A 20,294-nucleotide genomic window follows, 5' to 3' on the forward strand; every position below is an offset into this window, starting at 1 on the left:
CGGGGGTTAGGGGAGGCCAGGGGGAGGTCAATGGGGGGAAAAAGGAGACATATGTACTACTATTTGTATTACTTTAAACAATAAAATTAAATTTTAATAAAAGAAAATTACAAGCTGAAGCTTTGTATACGCAGCTCAGGCATAGTTGAACACCAGAAGGCTTCTATGGGAGCCCTAAAATTAATCTTCCTGAAGATCAGACCAAGTTGAGTGGTCTGATTTTTTTTTTTTTTAATTAAATCTTTATTGTTCAGGTTACATTTGTTCCTCTTTTTTCCCCCCCATAACTCCCCTCCTCCCAGTTCCCTCCCCACCCACTGTCCTCATCCATAGGTGCACGATTTTTGTCCAGTTTCTTCCCGCATCTCCCATTCCCCTTTCCCCCCCAAGAATAGTCAGTCCATTCCCTTTCTATGTCCCTGATTCATTATAATCACCAGTTCATTCTGTACATCAGATTATTTATTCACTTGGTTCTTAGATTCACTTGTTGATAGATGCATGTTTGTTGTTCACAATTTGTATCTTTACCTTTTTCTTCTTCCTCTTCTTAAAGGATACCTTTCAGCATTTCGTATAATACTGGTTTAGTGGTGATGAACTCCTTTAGCTTTTCCTTATCTGTGAAGCTCTTTATCTGACCTTCAATTCTGAATGATAGCTTTGCTGGATAAAGTAATCTTGGTTGTAGGTTCTTGGTATTCATCACTTTGAATATTTCTTGCCATTCCCTTCTGGCCTGCCAAGTTTCTGTTGAGAAATCAGCTGACAGTCGTATGGGTATTCCCTTGTAGGTAATTGAGTCTCTTTCTCTTGCTGCTTTTAAGATTCTCTCTTTGTCTTTTGCTCTTGGCATTTTAATTATGATGTGTCTTGGTGTGGTCCTCTTTGGATTCCTTTTGTTTGGGGTTCTCTGCGCTTCTTGGACCTGTAAGTCCATTTCTTTCACCAGGTGGGGGAAGTTTTCTGCCATTATTTCTTCAAATAGGTTTTCAATATCTTGCTGTCTCTCATCTTCTGGCACCCCTATTATTCTGATGTTGGTACGCTTGAAGCTGTCCCAGAGGCTCCTTACACTATCTTCGTATTTTCGGATTCTTTTTTCATTTTGCTTTTCCGGTTGGGTGTTTTTTGCTTCTTCGCATTTCAAATCTTTGACTTGATTCTTGCGCTCCTCTGGTCTGCTATTGGGTGTCTGTATAATATTCTTTATTTCAGTCCGTGTATGCTTAATTTCTAGTTGGTTCTTTATCATAGCATCGAGGGTCTCATTAGTTTTCGTGACTCTCTCCTCAAGTTTATTGACAGCTTCTAGCACATTTTTGCAAGCCCTCAAAATTGCGATTTTTAGCTCTATATCCTCCATTTCTGTCATGTTTTTTTGTCTCCGCATTTTTTATGCTTTCTTGGTGCACCCTCTAGTGGTCTTTGTGCGCAGTCTTGTTCTAGTTGAGCCTTGATTGTTGTAGTTAATACTAGAGGGATTTGACCACCAGGCCGACTGGCTGTGTGAATCAGCTGTGTCTGCCGCGGAAAACTTCTGTCCTCTGGGGAGGTGCTAATCTAGCCTTTGCCTGAGGCGATCCGGCAAATGGCTCTGCGCAGGGCTTGGGCGGGGCGGGCTCAACAGGGCGGGCGGAGGGAGCCGTTATGGTGCCCTCAGTCCTGTTCCCAGAGGCTCTGCTTCTCAGAACCCCCGGAACCGCTGCAAACCTCGGAGGGAAAGCTGCCTTCCAACTGATGCCAGACACTCCCGCTTCTCCCGTTTGGGTCCGAGTCCCCAGCGATTCGCCCGTATCTGGAGCTCAGAGTCTGAGACTCCCCCCTGACCGAAAACGACAACCGCGCTCTCAGCCACCAGCCCGCTTTGCGCGCGCACCTCCGCACCTGAGTATTTTCCACACTGCGCCTCCTCTGAGCCTCGGTGTGCTGTTATTTTTCCTTCTAGTTGAAGAGTCTCTCCTCAGCCAGCCTTCCTGCGGTTCTGGGTGATGTCCGTTCCGTCTTTTAGTTGTATTTTTGAAGTGGTTGTTTGCGGCAGCAGTCTGCAGTGTTTACCTATGCCGCCATCTTGGTCTCTCCCGGATACAAATTCTTCTGAGTGGTCTGATTTATAAGGACTAGCAGAAGTGATTTGCTTTCAACCAGCAGAGTACATCTATAGGGTAAACTCTTCCACTATCATCCATCACCTACTTAGCAAAGATTCTGATCATCTTGGCATCCAGTAGAATACCACATTGAGTCACCACTATGATGTCATCAAAATCAGAACTGATGAGCAGCAAGTAGCAAGTAACTTAGATGTGTTAACCAGATACATGTATTAGAGCAGCAGTTCGCAAACTACAACCTACTGACCAAATCCAGCCTGCCCCTGCTTTTGAAAAGTTTTATTGAAACACAGCCATACTCACCTTCTTATGTATTATCTATTGCTGTTGTCTTGCTGCAGTGAAAGAATTGAGTAACAGAGACCGCATGGCCTACAAAGCCTAAAACCTGTACTATCTCCCCCTTTACAGAGAAAAGTTGGCGGAACCCACCGTAGCTGGTTTGGCTCAGTAGATAGAGCGTCGGCCTGCAGACTGAAGGATCCTGGGTTCATTTCTGGTCAAGGGCACATGCCTGGGTTGCAGGCGCGATCCCCAGTAGGGGGTGTGTAGGAGGCAGCCAATCAATGATTCTCTCTCACCATTGATGTTTCTAGCTCTCTCTCCCTTCCTTTCTGAAATCAACAAAAAATATATAAAAATAATAATAAAGTAAAATTGTTTTTTAAAAAAAGTTGGCAGAACCTTACCCTAGAGTAAAGGGTGGGAGCGTGGTAGGAGCTGAGGACAGAGGAAAGCTGAAATCATGTCATAAAATGCCTGGTTGTTAAGCTAAAAAACAATAGAACTTTACCATCAAAACTGTGGGGAATTAATAAAGAATTCTGACCAGGGGCGTGCTCTTTTCAGAAATGCTTTTTCAGGAAGATAATTTTTCATAGAATCCCTCAACTGTGCAATGCCATGCAGCTCAGACATTTCTGAAGCAAAAACAGGATCACGACTGGTTGACTGAATGAAGAGATAAATAAATGAACGGATTCTGAAGAGTGAAGGCAACTTGAAGCAGCTTATTTCACAGATGCTCCAGTTTCTCAGATCACACAGCCAAACATATTTACTGAGCTCCCAAGTCATAGCTTGTACGATGTAAGGGTCCTGGGATAAAAGTGACTAAACTGTGTCCTCAATCCATGAGAAGTTCACAGCCTAATCGGCAGGCACACAGTAACCAATTACCAGTATACAACCACAGTACCATGGATTCAATAACATACGACTCTATATCAACTTCACCAGCGATTCTCTCTGGGTGAGTGAGGTTATCAGTGCTCCTTACTCTCTCTCTCTCTCTTTTTTTTCCTTCTGCTTACTATTTCATTAATTCTAAGACACATTTTTTTCACATTTTAGCATTTCTAAATTGAGATACAATTTACAAGTAAGGGTGCCTTAGACCCCATGAAATAAATAAAATACTGTCACCGCCACATTGCCCCTCGCTCTGAGTGTAGGATGTTGGGAGTTGTTCATCTAGCAGGAGATGTTTTCTAGGAAACCAGATGTGGAGTTCATTCAAGGTAAACCCGGATAGAGAATACATTTTTATGGAATAGACAATAAGAACTCATTGTAGAATTCAACACTTCTGCATGGCAATGTACTGTTAAATTATTTGATGTTTGCCACTATTAAGTAAAGGTATCAGCCAGGAGCGAGTCATCTTCCCTGGAGGGGCACCCTTTCCTCTCAGCAGTGGAGAGGGGCCCAGGGGGAAGGTCTTTTCTCACTAACAATGGAGCTCTTGTTGGTGGCTCCAAATACTGTAGCAGTTTTAATATCTTAGTTAAAACCTGGTAGTTGTTTTTCCCTTTTAATATAAGAAAAAACTCCTGTTAGAACTAGTGTGAGTCATACATCATAAACATTCAGTGCTGGAATTCCCATGGGTTTTGAAGGCCAACACTTTAAGCTGACATTTTTTAAAACTACATTGTAGAATGCTAGAAAACATATGTTAAGCTTTCTGGTATTAAGTCATGCTGTAGTATTTTTAAAAATACATACTATAAAGTAAACCATTCATAAATTCCAACGTGATGCCAGTATGTTAAAATCTTGATTACGTCATTTAATTCTCCTGCATAATCCTTTTTCATTGCTTTAACACAACAAGCCAAAAAAAAATATTGAGAGAAAATCTGTTCAAAATCACAAACATATACACAAATTCACATGCATTTACATAACCACTTGCTTAACAGATCTGGCCTCATTAAAAACACTGAAATTTCCAATAAACCAAAATTGTCTCTAAAACATGTGAAGGTACATGAGACTCATGAAGATGCTAAATGTGTACTTAAAGTATCCATAAATGCAGAGCCAGAAAAACAATAATTTCTTATCTGAATTCTTCATCCGGCAAACCATAATCTCCAGAATAATGAACAACCAGTTCAAGTAACAGGTTGCAGACTATTGATTCTAAAAGAAAATAACACGAATACTGGGCAACTTGACAATAAAAATTGGAAAGCGTATTTATGGTCATCATCTTTAGTTGATATATGCAAATTTGAGAGAACTTCTTTCCTCCCTCTTCAAACATTTAAAGCAAAAGAGATCCGTTCAGTAGAATCCATTACAGAAAAATAAAATTAAGAAGCTAAAGTCAAGTCAAGGGGAGGAAGCATTTTACAGACTTTAATGATGGCTCAGTCGCACATCAGTGACAGGTTTGCATATGTCTGTGTACTTTGGGAAGTGCCTTATGGTGTCCCAAGCCCTGTGCTGCTCCATTTATACCAGAGCACACACTGAAAGAATTTCACTGAAGCGGAATTATGGTAAAACACAAAGCTTATGTATATTCTCTCTGGTTTCTATCACCCTAAAAGCCATACTGTGGGAAATGTGCTAAATCAATTTTTTGAGCACGGGTTGGAACAAGCAATTGTTAGTATGCTCCTCCTGCGGCTCCGAGCACAGTAAGAAAAATTGTTTGATCACACTGCCCCACTCTGGTCAAAAGAGAGATTAGGTAGCCCTTAAAATGAAAGTTTTTGTAGCATGACATCCAAATTCATGTAAAATACATTTCATTAAAAGACGATGTTTTCCTAAAGAGCAAAGCATCTGAATGGTATATAATTTAGATTAAAAGCTGAAGGAAATATATCTTTTAGCCCTTTGAAACAGGAGGAACAAGCTATTAAAACTACTAGTATTTCTCCATAGAAACATCTATTGTTAGTCCTATAAGGAAAGAAAAAAATATTATGCTGATTATGTAACGCCACTTGCTATATAAAAATGTGAATCGCGGAAGGCTGGTTTATTAAACTATTCATATTTATTCAGGTGGGAAATTTTGCATATGCTGTTAATGGCAAATACTTCACTGTAATTTTTGTAATTATTTTGTTTAAAATAAAAACAGGATATTATTAAAGTTACTAAAATTTAAATGCCAAAAAGTCAGTGATATCAAAAAGTAATTCCAGCCCAATGGATAGAGTCGGCCTGCGGACCAAATGGTCCTGGGTTCGATTCTGGTCGAGGGCACATACCTTGGTTGCAGGCTCCTCCCGGGCCAGGACCCTGATTAGGATACGTGCGGGAGGCAACCAATCGATGTGTTTTTTTCACATCGATGTTTCTCTCTGTCTTTCCCTCTCTCTTCCACTCCCTAAAATCAATGGAAAGATATCCTCGGGTGAGGATTAACAACAACAAAAAAAGAAAAGTAATTCCAAGAAATTCTAGGAATTTACAAATTCTTAGCCATAGTAACCGTTTACTTCAAAGTCATTTCCTCAACACAGTAGTTGACATTGATAATAGTAATAATAATAATAGAAGTTAACATCTCTTAACTATGTATTGTGCCAGACACTGGTCTTTGTTCTTTACATGTAATAATCATTCATACTTAGAACTGTAAATCAGGCCTTATTTTTACAGATAAGCAAACAGAGGAACAGAGAGGATCAGTAACCTGTTAAAGGTTACAAAGCTAAGCAAATGGCAGTTCTAGGATTCAAACCCAGGCAGTCTGACAGCATCCTATCTCTCCCATTATGTTATATAGAGAGGAACTAACCATTTGCCTTCCTGTATTCAATGTATCCATTATACTCTGAAAAAAAAGGTGATACCTAGTCATAGTTCTGCTTATTATCAAGATCAAATCAATAACTTCTATGTTAGTTAGGTGTGCATCACTCTATTATAAAGATCAATTGATAAAGATCAATATAAGAAAATGCTATATAAAAACACACATTATCTTTACACATGGATGGGTTTTTCTATGAGAAGTCTGAGATGATTCACAAGTGTCTCATTTTTCTGGGACACAACTAGTTGAAATTATGTCTATTTGTGTTTTTAGCATTAATTACTTAGTTTCCATATTTTAAATTACCTGAATCTCTGTCCATAGCTTCAACTCTTGTGACGAACTCCCCTGGATTTCGGTTTTCTTTAACTGAAGCTTCATATAGGTGCTGCTTAAATACTGGTGCCTCATCATTTACGTCAAGAACAGAAATTGTCAAAGTCTGGGACGAAGAAAGTGCCGGGACGCCATCGTCCAGGGCCAGCAGGGTCAGAACGTGCTGAGTTTTCATTTCATAATCCAAAGAACATGTTGTAGTTAGTAAGCCTGTTTTGAAAGTGGAGAAAAATAATATGTAATAAATATTATTCTGAAAAGTCCAGCTCACTCTAACTTATCTAACTTGCTAAAACTTCAGAACCTTTCTTTATTATATAATAAATGTGATTAGACTGACTTTAAATTTATATATTGTCTAAAATAAAATGAGAGCATTTTTCATCAGAAAAGTCACCCTAATTTAAACTATAAGGATGAATGAAAATTCAGAAATAATCTATCATATACCATTCTTTCCCATGAAGATGATATCAAAATGATTTTTCTACCCAACATCAACCTTCATTTTTTAAAATATATTTTTATTGATTTCAGAGAGGAAGGGAGAGGGAGAGAGAGTTAGAAACATCAATGATAAGAATCATTGATCAGCTGATGCCCCCTACTGGGGATCGAGTCCGCAACCTGGGCTGTGCCCTTGACGGGAATCGAACCTGGGACCCTTCAGTGCACAGGCCGATGCTGTATCCACTGAGCCAAACCAGCTAGGACTGACCTTCATTATTTAAGACATCTAGGTTTTAACAGTATACAATCATCTTCAGGTCAAATGACAATTCATGTTTAAAGTGACCAAGTAACAAAAAAAATGAGTACAGCTGCATTGCTTAATATATTTAGCCTTATTAAATAACTTATTAAAGACTTATAATCTCCTTATACTTGCTCTGTTAACTATCTTTTTTATTAACTAAAAATAGTACAGACTTCATAACTCAGACAACAAATTTCATGAATAAAACATGTCTCCATCCAATTGCCATTGGAGCATATAACTCATGGAAGCAAAATGTTAAAAAGCCTTGCACACATATAGCTCCCATGAGTCCAACTGTCACACTTTTTCTTTTAGGATTGCTGTTTGCTTCTCTAAAAACATGCTCATCCTATAAGAACTTTTCTTCAAATAATTAAAGAGGTTTACTGCTTCATTTTTATATAACAGTTTTCCAGTAATTACTTACAGCCAAAAGCCATTGAAAAAAAATCATTATAAGAAATATGAGCCTCGTGAGAGAAACAATAGCCCATCTCACATGAAAGCATTCAGCAATTATCATTTTATGTCATTGAAAAATGTGTCAACTGAAACAGCCACTGCAATTGTTCAAGATTCATGAGGCCTATATATGAGACACAGTTCTAATTTTATCCATCCTCGTTAAAAATCTGAAATAGACCTTCCTTAGCCATTGTGGGAAACATTTTAAGCATCACTGAAACAGGTCCTTGGAGACCCCAGCTCTAACAGTAATCAGTAACCAGGTCTGGACTATCTCTCTGTCAGTTGGGCTTTTAGGTGATGTTCACGCATGCCTCAGAAAGAAACCATATGTACAGTATTCAATAAATATTTTGATAAAAATTTTTCAGCAGTATATAGCCAGACTATAATCATGACTTCCAAATCCTACACATTCAGTCCCATTGCAAATTATGGTCTTATTAATGGTGGGGCCAATTGGCATACATCTGAGATTTTTTTTCTAAGGCTCATGCAGAAATGACTATTTTTAGAGGTTGAGATGGTAATCCATCTCCTCAGTATCTCCTGAAAATCAGATCATGAGAAGTTCATTTCCAATTTTATAAGAATGACACTTTATACATCACACAACATCAGAAATTTTAGTAGCTGTTAATTGGCAATGTCATAATAACAAGACAAGTAAAGTAGCAGTTAGTGACATTTCTACAGAGAACTTGACAGTGAATAAATGCTTCTGGAAAAAAAATGGTACACTTGACATGAGAAGTAAGGGTCTTATACCCAAATCAATGCAACCATTTAAAAGTACATTATTTCTATCCTGATCAGATACTCAGTTGGTTAGAGCATCGTCCTAATATGCCAAGGTTGCAGGTTTGATCCCCAGTCAGGGCACATACAAAAATCAACCGATGAATGCATAAATAAGTGAAACAACAAATCAATGTTGCTCTCTTTAAAATCTATATATATAAAAGGCTAATATGCAAAGTGTCCCCTCGGGAGACTGGGAGAATGGGAGTTCGATCTCTCGCTATGACATGCGCTGACCACCAGGGGGTGGCATGGAACATGGTGGGCGACCAGCAGGGGCACTGAGAGAGTGAGGGAAGGAGGAGGCAGGAAGGCGGGGAGGTGGGGAACCTGATTGGCCCTGATCGCCTGCCAGGCCTAGGGACCCTACCCGTTCACAAATTTCGTGCACTGGGCCTCTACTAAATAAATAAATAAATTTCAACTATTTACAAAAGCATGTTTGTATGTTGTATGATCTTAAAGATAAATTTCCATACTAAAGCCTTTGAATAATGCTGTTGGTTAGTCATATTCTATCTTTTGTACTTTTGGCACCATCTCCAACTCTGTGACTACCCACAATGGGAACAAAGAAGTTTGCTGCTACTGTAGATTCATCTCATGAAATGTAAGCTAGTTATAAATCATAGTCAATATCAATGAACAGGCCAATTACAGTTGGTTCTCTGAATACAACCTCTGTACCTATCACATATAGAAGTTAAACACAATATTAAGTAACATTTCTTTAAAGCCCATTCATTTGGAACCATCATCTTAACAGAGGAAACTGAAAAGGATCAACGTAAGCAAGTGGTCAGAGGCTTTAATTGACAGTGACAAATACCTGATGACTCATCTAGCATAAAGGCCATGTTTTCATTTCCTGAAAGAATGCTGTATGTTACTCTTCCATTCCTTCCTTCATCTGGATCGTGAGCAGTTACGTGGTGCACCAAGGAGCCCACTGTGGCATCCTCTTTGACATGAGCGATGGGGAAAGACATAAAAGTGGGGCTGTGGTCATTTACATCCAAAATCACTACCTTGGCCATCAGCGATCTCAGTCGCCGGTCTGTCACATTCACAGCCTGATCGGATGCAGTCACTGTCAGGACAACAGTAGGAACTCTCTCTCTGTCGAGGGGGGATGCAGTGACCAATGTGCCAAATGAGGGGTGGATGAGAAATGGATTGATTCCAGGGTGGTGGGATTCAATGAAGTATTGTATTCTACTGTTCAAAAAACTGCCATCTCCATCTTTGGCATTGAAGACGTGTACCAGAGTTCCTACAGGGACATTCTCTTCTACGCTTATCACAATGAACTCTTCTTGGAAAGATGGGGTATGGTCATTCTGGTCTTCCACATCAATGCTAAGGAAGACTGTGCTATGCAAGGGAGGAGTTTTGCTGTGATCTTTAGTAACCACCCTGAAAAGATAATGTGATGTCATTTCATAATCAAGTTCCTTAGAAAGGAACAAGTCCCCCGTTGAGCTGTCGATTTCAAAGGGGCCATCCTTATCATCTGCAGCGATACTAAAATGTAGCTTTCCATTATGGTGTTGTTGAAAGTGATCAGGTGACTTTATCAAGCTCATTATTTTTGCAGGCTTCAAGTTTTCTGGTATAACTAAATGTCTAATATTCTGAGAAATGGCAGCTCTCCCTTTGGATAGTGGTATCACCTGAAATAAGAATTAAAAGGAGCTATTAATCTGAAGTATTTTTTTAAACAGTTGAATCAGTATATGTGATGATGTTACTTTGGAAACTAATCCCTTCTCTCTGTGTGAAATACATATGGTAATTGGTGGCATTATTTTTTATTACATAACTAGAGGCCCGATGCAAGAAATTCATGCAAGAGTAGGCCTTCCTTCCCCTGGCACCGGCTTTCCTCTGGCACCCGGGACCCGGGCTTCGCTCTGGCTGCTGGCAGGCACCCGGGACCCGGGCTTTACTCTGGCCCCGGCTTCATCCGGAAGGATGTTGGAATGACATCCGGAATGACGTCCAGTCTAATTATTATAGATTCCAGTATGCCTCTGATGATTGAAAATTGCATAATATCTAGGAGATGAGAAAGTACATTTCCACTTCCCATTTGTTCTAATGTGGGAAATGATATATTGGTTCTAATGTGAGGCCATGCTATATTTTGGTAAGCTGAACTATAGTCTTGTGATTCTTCAATGAGACTGTGGAATATGTAGTTCTCCAAATTACTTTAAATCCTAGAGAACAATATATCCATAATGACAACATCTGTGTACATTTATGTATCATGTGTCTTTGTTTATCTAAAACCAGAGACTTGAGGAATTTTGACATAGACTTTTCTCCTAAATATATATCTGCAATCAATAAAGAATTCTTTGGGGTATATGTTCTTATTTTTTATACATACCAGTATCAATATTACAGATTATCATGTGCATGAGCAAAGAAAAATAGCCATGCACAGTTATCTTATCTTTGACTCAGTGGTGTAATTTTTTTCTACTAAGAAGACTTCCCACAACTTGTTTTCACATTCTGATTAAAGTAAAGCCTTAGAATATGGATCCCAAGTGACTTTTCTAAATTTAAAAATTACAAAAAGCAATGTGATTTATTATTTGGCCATTTGTTTACATATAAGTTACTTCTGCAAATTTACCAAGTCTTTGCAATTAGAAAAAAGTAAAGACATTTTTTGTTTATTAAAATAAAGCAACATTAATGCCTGTACAGGATGAAGGTACGTATCTTGTCAGGAATTGTGCAAAATTCAAATAAAAAATCATTTGAGGCTAATAATTTCTCTAGTAATAATTAAAAAAAAGGCACATATACATGTGCAATGCTCTCTAAAAGTAGTATTCATATATTGAATGTGTCTTCATTCTATAAAGTTGTATAAAAATCAAACAGACCCTTAAAACACCCTTCTACATGTTATGGCGATGACAGAACATTACCTGAATGTTAATAACTGCCTGTCCTTGAAGAGGAGGCACTCCGTGGTCACTGGCAATTACAGTCATCCTGTAGGAAGGTCTATAATCATACAAAAGCACTGTGGTTGTTCTTATCTCACCACTGTTGGCATCAATCTTGAAGTGATCAGATCTATCTTCTATACATACACAAAAATTAGGAAATTAATGTTAACTGACAATGCAGAAATCAGAATTAACTAATCCAAATACATCTGTGATTGAGCATTTGGAAGATGTATTTGCCTTAAGCTCTGAGAGAAAATGAACGTAAAAAAATAGCAGTAAAAATATACAGAGGAAACAGGACATTTTCTAAGGGTGATTTACTTTAACCATAAGAATATTTAGTCTTCATAGAGATTCATGGATCTTATTATTCAAATCATATTTCTTTATATTAATACCACTTGTTATCCACTAATTGCTACTTTCCTTTCAATAAAAATTGATTTGCACATCACATTATTGAAAATTATTCATGTAAGGTGGATGATTGATGGCTTGGTTTCTATTTAGGGCACAAAAAAACTACTATAACTTTTCACTAAACTTTTCTATTATTTTTTTAATATAAAGGTGATTCTAGACCATAACAAATGTATTTTGTTTGTAATTTGGTGTTATTTTCAATGTTAACTATGTCCACAGAAGGAGGTAGGTAGTTGATAAATGAAAGAGGAAATTCTAAACGCTCATAATCCTTTATGGGTAGCGACATTTACCTGAAGATACTGAATATATAACTTCTGCATTGTTTCCTTCATCAAAATCCTTTGCAAACACAGTTGTCACCAACATATTTACTGGCTGACCTTCCAAAACCTGTCAATAAGACAAACGGCTTACAAATTTCACAGTAAAATTTTTTAAATAAAAAGCAATGAACTTTAAGTGAAAGCACACACTACTACAAAGCATTTAAAAAAACTATTTTAAAATCCACATATAATTTTAGTGTCTACCATATAAAAATTATATGGGTGTAAACCCATGAAAAGAATCCACATTACAATTTAAATATTTTATTCAATTTAAACAAGTTATCTACAGCCTTTCAACTAATTCTGAGGAGGGTGGAAAAGGAAATCAAAATAACTAAACAATCTTGGATTTTAAGTGTATTTTAAGGATTCTAGCATCTTTTCAATCATCACCTTCTCAGGACGTTTTTTAAAAGGTTGTTGTTAAGGTCGAAAACATGCTAAAGATAAACATAAATCTTTATTTCAGGAAACATACCTCACACAGGAGAGATAATTAACAGAAACTTTCCTAGACTATTGAAATCAACATGTGGAGTTGAACTCCATATTTAAAAGTCTTACTGTGCAAGGAAACCACAGGATATTCTAATGACACGACTAAAATCATAATGACAAAACATTTAGCTTTGGTAAAATTTTCTTTAAATAAGGACTTGGAAGATGAGTTTAAAGTTATTAGCTTCCTAAATACCCTATGCATATCTGAGCACAATTTGAATGTCCAATTTAATTATTTGGGAGTTACTGCTTCCAAACTTTTTATTCATACAACCTATTCATTTCTTTAAAAAATCTGAGTACCTCCAAGATATACTTATTAATTAATTGTGTGTGTAAACTAATATGCTAATTTATTATGTACATTGTAAAATACACAAAAACATAGGAATAAAAAAGATGAGATAATATAACTATAATTAGAAGTTCTTGCATGTGCCCCCAATAGATCAGCTTTTATAATCTCTGGATATGTGTCTCTCCACTTTAGAGCTACAGATTATTCCCCTATCTCTAATGAACCATCTTAGAGATGTGTATCAGTCACTCATAAGGAGCTCTGTACAAAGAGATGCTTGCAAATTACTAGAAAAACAATCTTTGTCTGAGCATTGCTGATAATGGGGAATCATTATGTTTGTATACAAAGGGCAGAACTACATTAATCCTAAAACAACTGGATATGAGATCTCAAATTGCACATATAACCATTTTATTTTTTGATGAGTTTTTTTTTTTTTTTGGACATATGCACAATTTCTAGGTCTTCTAGAAAAGAATGCATTGCCACACCATGACTGATTTGATAAATTCTTGCTTTTTGCCACAAGATGGTGCTCAAATAACTAAGAATACTACAAGTCCATTGCAAGGCTCTTTCAGCCCCACAAACCTTGATGTGTAATTCCTTTCCAGGGAGGCACTGTGGGAAATACGGCCTGTTATCATTGATGTCAGTAACTGTGACATAAACCACCATGCTGGCGTTTCGTGGCGGGGAGCCATGGTCGGTCGCTAGGACAGTCACCTGATGGTGCACCTGATGCTCGTGATCCAATGCCACCCAACTGATCAGTTCGCCTGAAAGGCACAGAGGACAAAAGAGGGTGACACTCTGCACTAGAATGCTGGCATTGTGAACCACTTCCAAACTAATCTGTGGAAAGGAAAAGCAAAGATTATAAAGCTCTGAGTAAAAGCACAACTTCCAAGACCATGGATGTGAGTAGTTTGATTCTACTGTTGAAAGGATTTTCTGAAGTTTCTCCCAAAAATGCCACTTTAAGTTTGCCATTTTTTGTATTTCTATGAATTCAATTTGAACTAAAAATTGAATTCATAGAAACCAATGGTAAAATACTCTGTGGCACCTTAGTAATAGCGCAGAAGACTTTAAACGACAGCATGTCCCTCTCTCCCTTGCCATGCAGAATAAAGGAGAGAAGCACTTCAGCTCAGCTTAAGCATCACGAGCTCTGAGTTTGGGTTTCAGTTTCTCCATCTCAGACACAGAAGGACCTCTCTGAGCCTACTTCCTTAGGGCTATCAGAAACAAATGCAATCATAAAGTTTATTGTGTAGGCTGTAAATCATTGTACACATGGCAGTTGTTATCATCACTTTAAAATAATGGGAACTATCTCCATGAGAATCAAATAGATTCCTCAGGCTATGGTTTTTCTTTTACATATGCAGTTAGTTATTTATCGTTATCTCACAAAACATATGTGTTGCGATGGATAGTGACTTCCCAAATAACTCAATGTTTACAAGCCTTATTTCACATATTCTTGTTTAGAACCTACTCACTCCTAGTCAATGTCCCTCACATTTCAGCCTTGGAGACTCAGGTATAAAGTTGAAACTGCCTCTACCTCTTGTCAAGGGCCATTGGAGGCCAAGTGTGCTCTCTGGTAGTCTGTCCTCTGCTGCAGAGTTCTGCCAGGCAGTGACTAACTCACTATTTATGAAAATACCTATTTGTGATAAAGTAAATGTGAAGCAACTACTGCCTAACATTGCTATTTCTAAGATTTTTTAATTTGCCCTCTTTGTCCAAATAAAATGATGTGTAAAACAAAACAAGAAGTTGAAATGAGACACACAAAAAAGAAAATTCATATTTGGGTATGTTGAATTGGTGAACTTAATTGCAGCGCTTACTATGTAAATTATATAAGGTGTCCAAAAAAATGTATACACACTTTAACAGCTGATAGCTCAATTTTGAAAATGAAATGTATTTTAATAAACACTGCCTTTATAATTATTCAAAGTGTGTGTATACATTTTTGGGACACCTATATTTACATAGTATTTACAATAAGTATGATTTTTAACAAAAATTACACACACATAAAACTGTTTTTTTAAATCCTCACCCAAGAATTTGTTTATTGATTTTGAGAGAGAGAGAGAGAGAGAGAGAGAGAGAGAGAGAGAGAGAAAGAGAGAGAGTCATTGATCGGTTGCCTCTGGTATGTGCCCCAACTGGGGATTGAACCTCCAACCTCGGTATGTGCCCTGCAGAGGAGAACCAGCTTGGGAGTGAACGGGAGCTTGCATGATCGGTTGTCTCTGGTATGTGCCCCAACTGGGGATTGAACCTTCAACCTCGGTATGTGCCCTACAGAGGAGAACCAGCTTGGGAGTGAACGGGAGCTTGCAGGCTTCTTGGCGAGCGCTGTGCCCTGGTGAGCGCTCCACCTGCTAGAGGAAAGGGAATCTTTTCCTAATTCACACAACAGGGATCTTTGGAATAAAGTTAATCAGAACTGAATTCAAATTCCATACACTACAGGGCATGGGGCCTCATTTACATGGGCTACGTTATACATAGTGTCGCTAGGAATTGTACCAAGTGGTGACCTCCCCTCATCTCTTTCTGGCTCTGTGACCTTGGGCAAGTTACTTGAGCTATCCGAAGTCTAAGTTCCCCAGCTATAGAGTTGTAGCATAAACATATTTTGTGGGTAGATGGTTTCAGAGATTAAATAAATTCCCTGTAAATTTATACAATATAAATTTTATTTCTGATGATTCATACTTTAAAATTTTAAATTGTATAAGTTGTAAGAATTTAATTAATTTCATAATTAAAACTTGAAAAAAAATCACTGTAAATATCTTTCTTTCCCTATGGTTCCCTTATCAAAATGAGAATGGGAAAATATATCAATAGAGTAGTATTGAAATCTTGGATTGATTTCTAGTTTCCATCAATGACATTCATATTTTATAAAATGTTATTTAACTTTTTAGGAATATACAAATGAAAAAAGAAGATTGGTGAAAAATTAGACTTTATAAAAGGCTTTATTCAAGCCAGTTCTGACTGTATCTCTAATTTAGAATAAGAGCCATATATTAGTAATTCTAGAGGCCCAGTGCACAAAATTCATGCGCGGGTACAGTCTCTAGGACTGGCCTGTGATCAGGGCCATCTTCCCCAGCTGCCTGCAGCTGGCCTTGCCCCCCGCCGCCACCCACCCCCGGTTCCCCGTTCGCCATCGGGTGATCGGTGTCTGACGGCGGGGGGGGGAAGGGACCAAGAGGTGGTCAGTGTGCCTCATATTGACTGGTCCAGCAGTCGTTCTGATCGTTCTACCATTAGGGTCAATTTGCATATTACCCTTTTATTATATAGGATGTGGGTGAGAGGCATGAGAAGTATGAATCATTAGAAATAAAATCACAGTACTGTAATCAATAAGGTATACACTAAAGACTATAATTTTAATTATATGTTTGCACTAATGTGATAACTAAAAGATTAGGGAATTGTCAATTCCAATTTTAAAGGAATAAGGGGAAGGTACAAAATGCTACCTGTATGAGGATTCATCTTGAAGAATTTTCCATCAGACAGAAGGAAATATGACAGCTGTCCGTTCTTTCCCGAGTCTCTGTCAATTGCTGTAATTTTGCCTATTACCCCTTGGGGCAGGGGGCTCTCCTCCACTTTCAAAAACAACACATCATGCAAGAAGGTAGGGGAATTGTCATTATCATCCAGGACATGAACAATTACTGAAGTGCTCACATTTTGTGACAATCTGTCCTCCGGGATCCAGGCAAACACTCTTAAATGATATGTTTGGGTGGATTCATAGTCAAGCTGTCGCCGCAGATAAATCCAACCTGTGTAAGGGTGAACAGCAAACATGGCAGAGTCTGCACCGGGTTCCAGCGAGTAAAGAAGCTGGGAGGTTTTGTGCTGTGGGACAAGCGGGTAGGCCTGTACTTGCAATATTTGGGTCATCAGTGAGAGAGACTCACTAACTTCGACTTGATAGACCAAATTTCCAAAAATCAAGGATGGGCTCGATTCTTGTTTTTCGATAACTATTGTCAGCAGGAACAAGGATGCTAGGGGAGGAACACCGAGGTCCTGGGCCATGAGAGTTAGTGTGTGCTTCTGGGCCACAGCAGCGCCCAGGCTGGCATTGAGGTACACCACGCCCAGCCCCGAGTCAATGGAAAAGATGCCTGGATTCTGGCTTGCAATGGAGTATCGGATGAATCCATTCCAACCACTGTCCTTGTCTTCTGCACGTGCGCGGTACAGGGCTGTGCCGGGCAGTGTGATCTGCGACACTTTGACCTCGTCCGAGGCTTTGGGAAACACTGGATGGTTGTCGTTGACATCGATTACAGTTATGTTGACCTCCGTGCTGCCGCAGGCTGGGGAGCTGCCAAGCTGCGCCTGGACCGTGAGCACCACCATGGGCTGCGTTTCGTGATCCAGATGCTTCCGGGTTCGAATGGTGCCCAGCCATGGGTGGATAGAGAATGTTCCATGCAGATCGCCAGAGGAGATCCTGTAAAAAATTGGCTCTGAGGAATCTGAATAAAAAAGGGAAAGAAAAAAAGAAAGAATAAAAAATAAAGCAATCCCTGTATGTCAAAAGAATGTACCTGTGGAAACACTGAAATCTGAACATATTAATGTATGCTATATCTACAGAGAATACTATGCAACGTCTTACATCTTCCTCAGCTCTCCAAAGTCTGTTGAAAAGTGAATATATGGTTTAAGATGCTTTAGTGGATAACGCTGGTGTCCAATGGACACAAAGCAAGGCACAGGCTCACTATAGGTCATCATTCCTCTTGCATTAGTTAAAAGGAGAAGACATTCAGAAAATTATTTGAATGCCTTTTAAATATATTTGAGGGAGCCAAGTTAAGTTTATGTTGATATTTTTCTATAATATCTACCTATGAACGGCAAATATCCTCCACAAAAGTTGAGGGAAGGGACAGAGGAAGGGAAAGGAGGGAGCTAGGAGCAGGGGAGGGCAAGGCCTGTGAACAAATAATTCTTTTCTAGGAATTTCTCCTGCAGAGAAACTTCTACAAGTCTCACAAGGACATTGCTTGAGTACTATTCAGACTAGCAAAATACTGTAAATCATTCAAATTGATAGCGACAGAGAAATGTTTCATAAAACCATTCAAACTCTATATCATGAGACAAAATGATATACAGTTACCTGTAAAGTTTGCAGTAAAGAGTAGAAAAAAATATATAGTTGAAAAAATACATAGAAATTATACAGTAGAGCCCTAACCGGTTTGGCTCAGTGGATAGAGCGTCGGCCTGCGGACTCAAGGGTCCCAGGTTCGATTCTGGCCAAGGACATGTACCTTGGTTGCGGGCACATCCCCAGTGGGGAGTATGCAGGAGGCAGCTGATCGATGCTTCTCTCTCATTGATGTTTCTGGGTCTCTGTCCCTCTCCCTTCCTCGTCCCTCTCCCCTCTCTGTAAAAAATCAATAAAATATATTTTTTTAAAAAAATAAATTATACAGTAGAAAAAAAGATAGTTGTAAGACAACAAAGATATTCGGATACATTTTTGTAAAAAATGTTGGAAGCGTGTGTGTGTGTGTGTGTGTGTGTGTGTGTTGGGCAGTGGGATATGGAGATGTATATTGTTTACATTGAGTTTTTTTTTTGTTTAAAACTTTCTTTTAAAAGTACCTATTGCTTTTCTGATTAGAAAAAAATTGTAGGATAGAAATAATGTTGAAGAACAATGAGCAAGACACAGATCGTGTGGTCTCCACGCTTCTTGCATGGAGAGAAGAAAAGATTTAATATAAGACTGTACAGCCTAAGAAAACACAGGAAATATGCCAACAATCCATTTCAATGCAGGATAAGAAGTACTTACTCAAGGACTCTTTTGCTTTCACTATTCCGACAGGACTGTCTTCGGGTACATCTTCATAAACTGAGAAAGTGTACTTAGGCCTTTCAAATTCAGCAGGTGCCAGAGTTGTCTGAAGAATGTGTATAGTGACATCGGCATTAACGACAGATGTGAGCCCGCCACCATCTCGAGCACAAACCATCAACAGCAGTGTAGTAGATTCCAAATGACCAAGAGTTGATGCTAAGTAAATAATTCCTGGGGAAGGGAAAGAGAATTAAGACACAGATAACGTGCAATAAATACTGATGAGCAATCAAACATCTGATCTGTTGATTCTTCTGTGATGGTTCATTTTATACCAACTTGATTGGGCCATGGAGTGCCCAGGTATTTGGTCAAACATTATTCTGTGTGTCTGTGTAAGAGTGTTTCTAGGTAGATATAGATATAAATGTAGATATAGATACAGATACAGAGCTCCTATTGGTTTCATTTCTCTGGAGAACCCTAATATATCCACTTTCCAAACAAAGACTTAAGTATATTTGCAAAATGATGCTCCAAAATCTGACAAGTAAGTAAATAACATTTTCCTAGAGCTTAAACACTGGGCATCTTGAAACTAAGTCAATTCAACAGAAAAACATAAATGGTGTTGCATTTGTTAGGCCCGACTACCATATCACTCACCCAAATGTAATGTCAACAAAGTCGATTAGTAAAAAAATGACAGAGATGAGCCTGAGACAACACACTTCAATGTTACATGTCAATGTTGAAGCACTACACCAATGTTAACTACTATAAAGAGTGCTTAGCTTAGAACCTTGCATATATAGTAGTCATTCAGAGAATGAATTTATTGGAGGGAGGGTCAGGAGTCCCATTTCCCTTAGAGAAGTGCCTTGTTAAGAAAAAAGAAGTTTTCCAGTCCTGCCCCAGTGGCACAGTTGGTTGGAGTATCATCCCATATACTGACTGGGCTCAATTCCCAGTCAGGGTGCATGCGGTAGTCAACCAACCGATGTTTCTCTCTCTCTCCCTCTCCCTCCCTCCCATACTACCTCTCTCTTAGATCAATAAAATAAAATTTAAAACTTAAAAAACTGTTTTCCAAGCCTTTTAAAACAGTGCCTGACCATGCAAGGTAAATTCTTCCAATCTCAGTTTATCACTAGGTTTTGAAAAGAAAATGCTCATTATCTTATTTCTCCATGTCTCATTTCATAACACTCTTAGAGGTAAGGCCTTCACACTAGGTGTCTGCATTAATGTATTTCAAACACACACACATATACACATATATTTGTATATATGTATACATGCACATATCTTTACACATGTGTGTGCTGTGTGTGTGTGT

General features: G+C 38.5%; 1 protein-coding gene across 1 annotated transcript in view; it reads right to left on the reverse strand.

The window, feature by feature from the left end:
- The window catches only part of DCHS2 (dachsous cadherin-related 2), a gene marked incomplete at its 5' end in the record, with an annotated part of 199,825 nt that overhangs the window by 47,893 nt on the left and 131,638 nt on the right, over nucleotides 1–20,294 (reverse strand). Inside the window, 7 exons of the mRNA XM_014543857.1 lie at nucleotides 6,484–6,723; nucleotides 9,369–10,212; nucleotides 11,488–11,645; nucleotides 12,231–12,330; nucleotides 13,663–13,850; nucleotides 16,599–17,615; nucleotides 18,950–19,186. Coding sequence (XP_014399343.1) covers nucleotides 6,484–6,723; nucleotides 9,369–10,212; nucleotides 11,488–11,645; nucleotides 12,231–12,330; nucleotides 13,663–13,850; nucleotides 16,599–17,615; nucleotides 18,950–19,186 — 2,784 coding nt within the window. The remainder of the gene's footprint in view (nucleotides 1–6,483; nucleotides 6,724–9,368; nucleotides 10,213–11,487; nucleotides 11,646–12,230; nucleotides 12,331–13,662; nucleotides 13,851–16,598; nucleotides 17,616–18,949; nucleotides 19,187–20,294) is intronic.

The sequence above is a fragment of the Myotis brandtii genome, unplaced genomic scaffold, assembly GCF_000412655.1.
Source record: "Myotis brandtii unplaced genomic scaffold, ASM41265v1 scaffold34, whole genome shotgun sequence".
NCBI classification, from domain to species: Eukaryota; Metazoa; Chordata; class Mammalia; order Chiroptera; family Vespertilionidae; genus Myotis; species Myotis brandtii.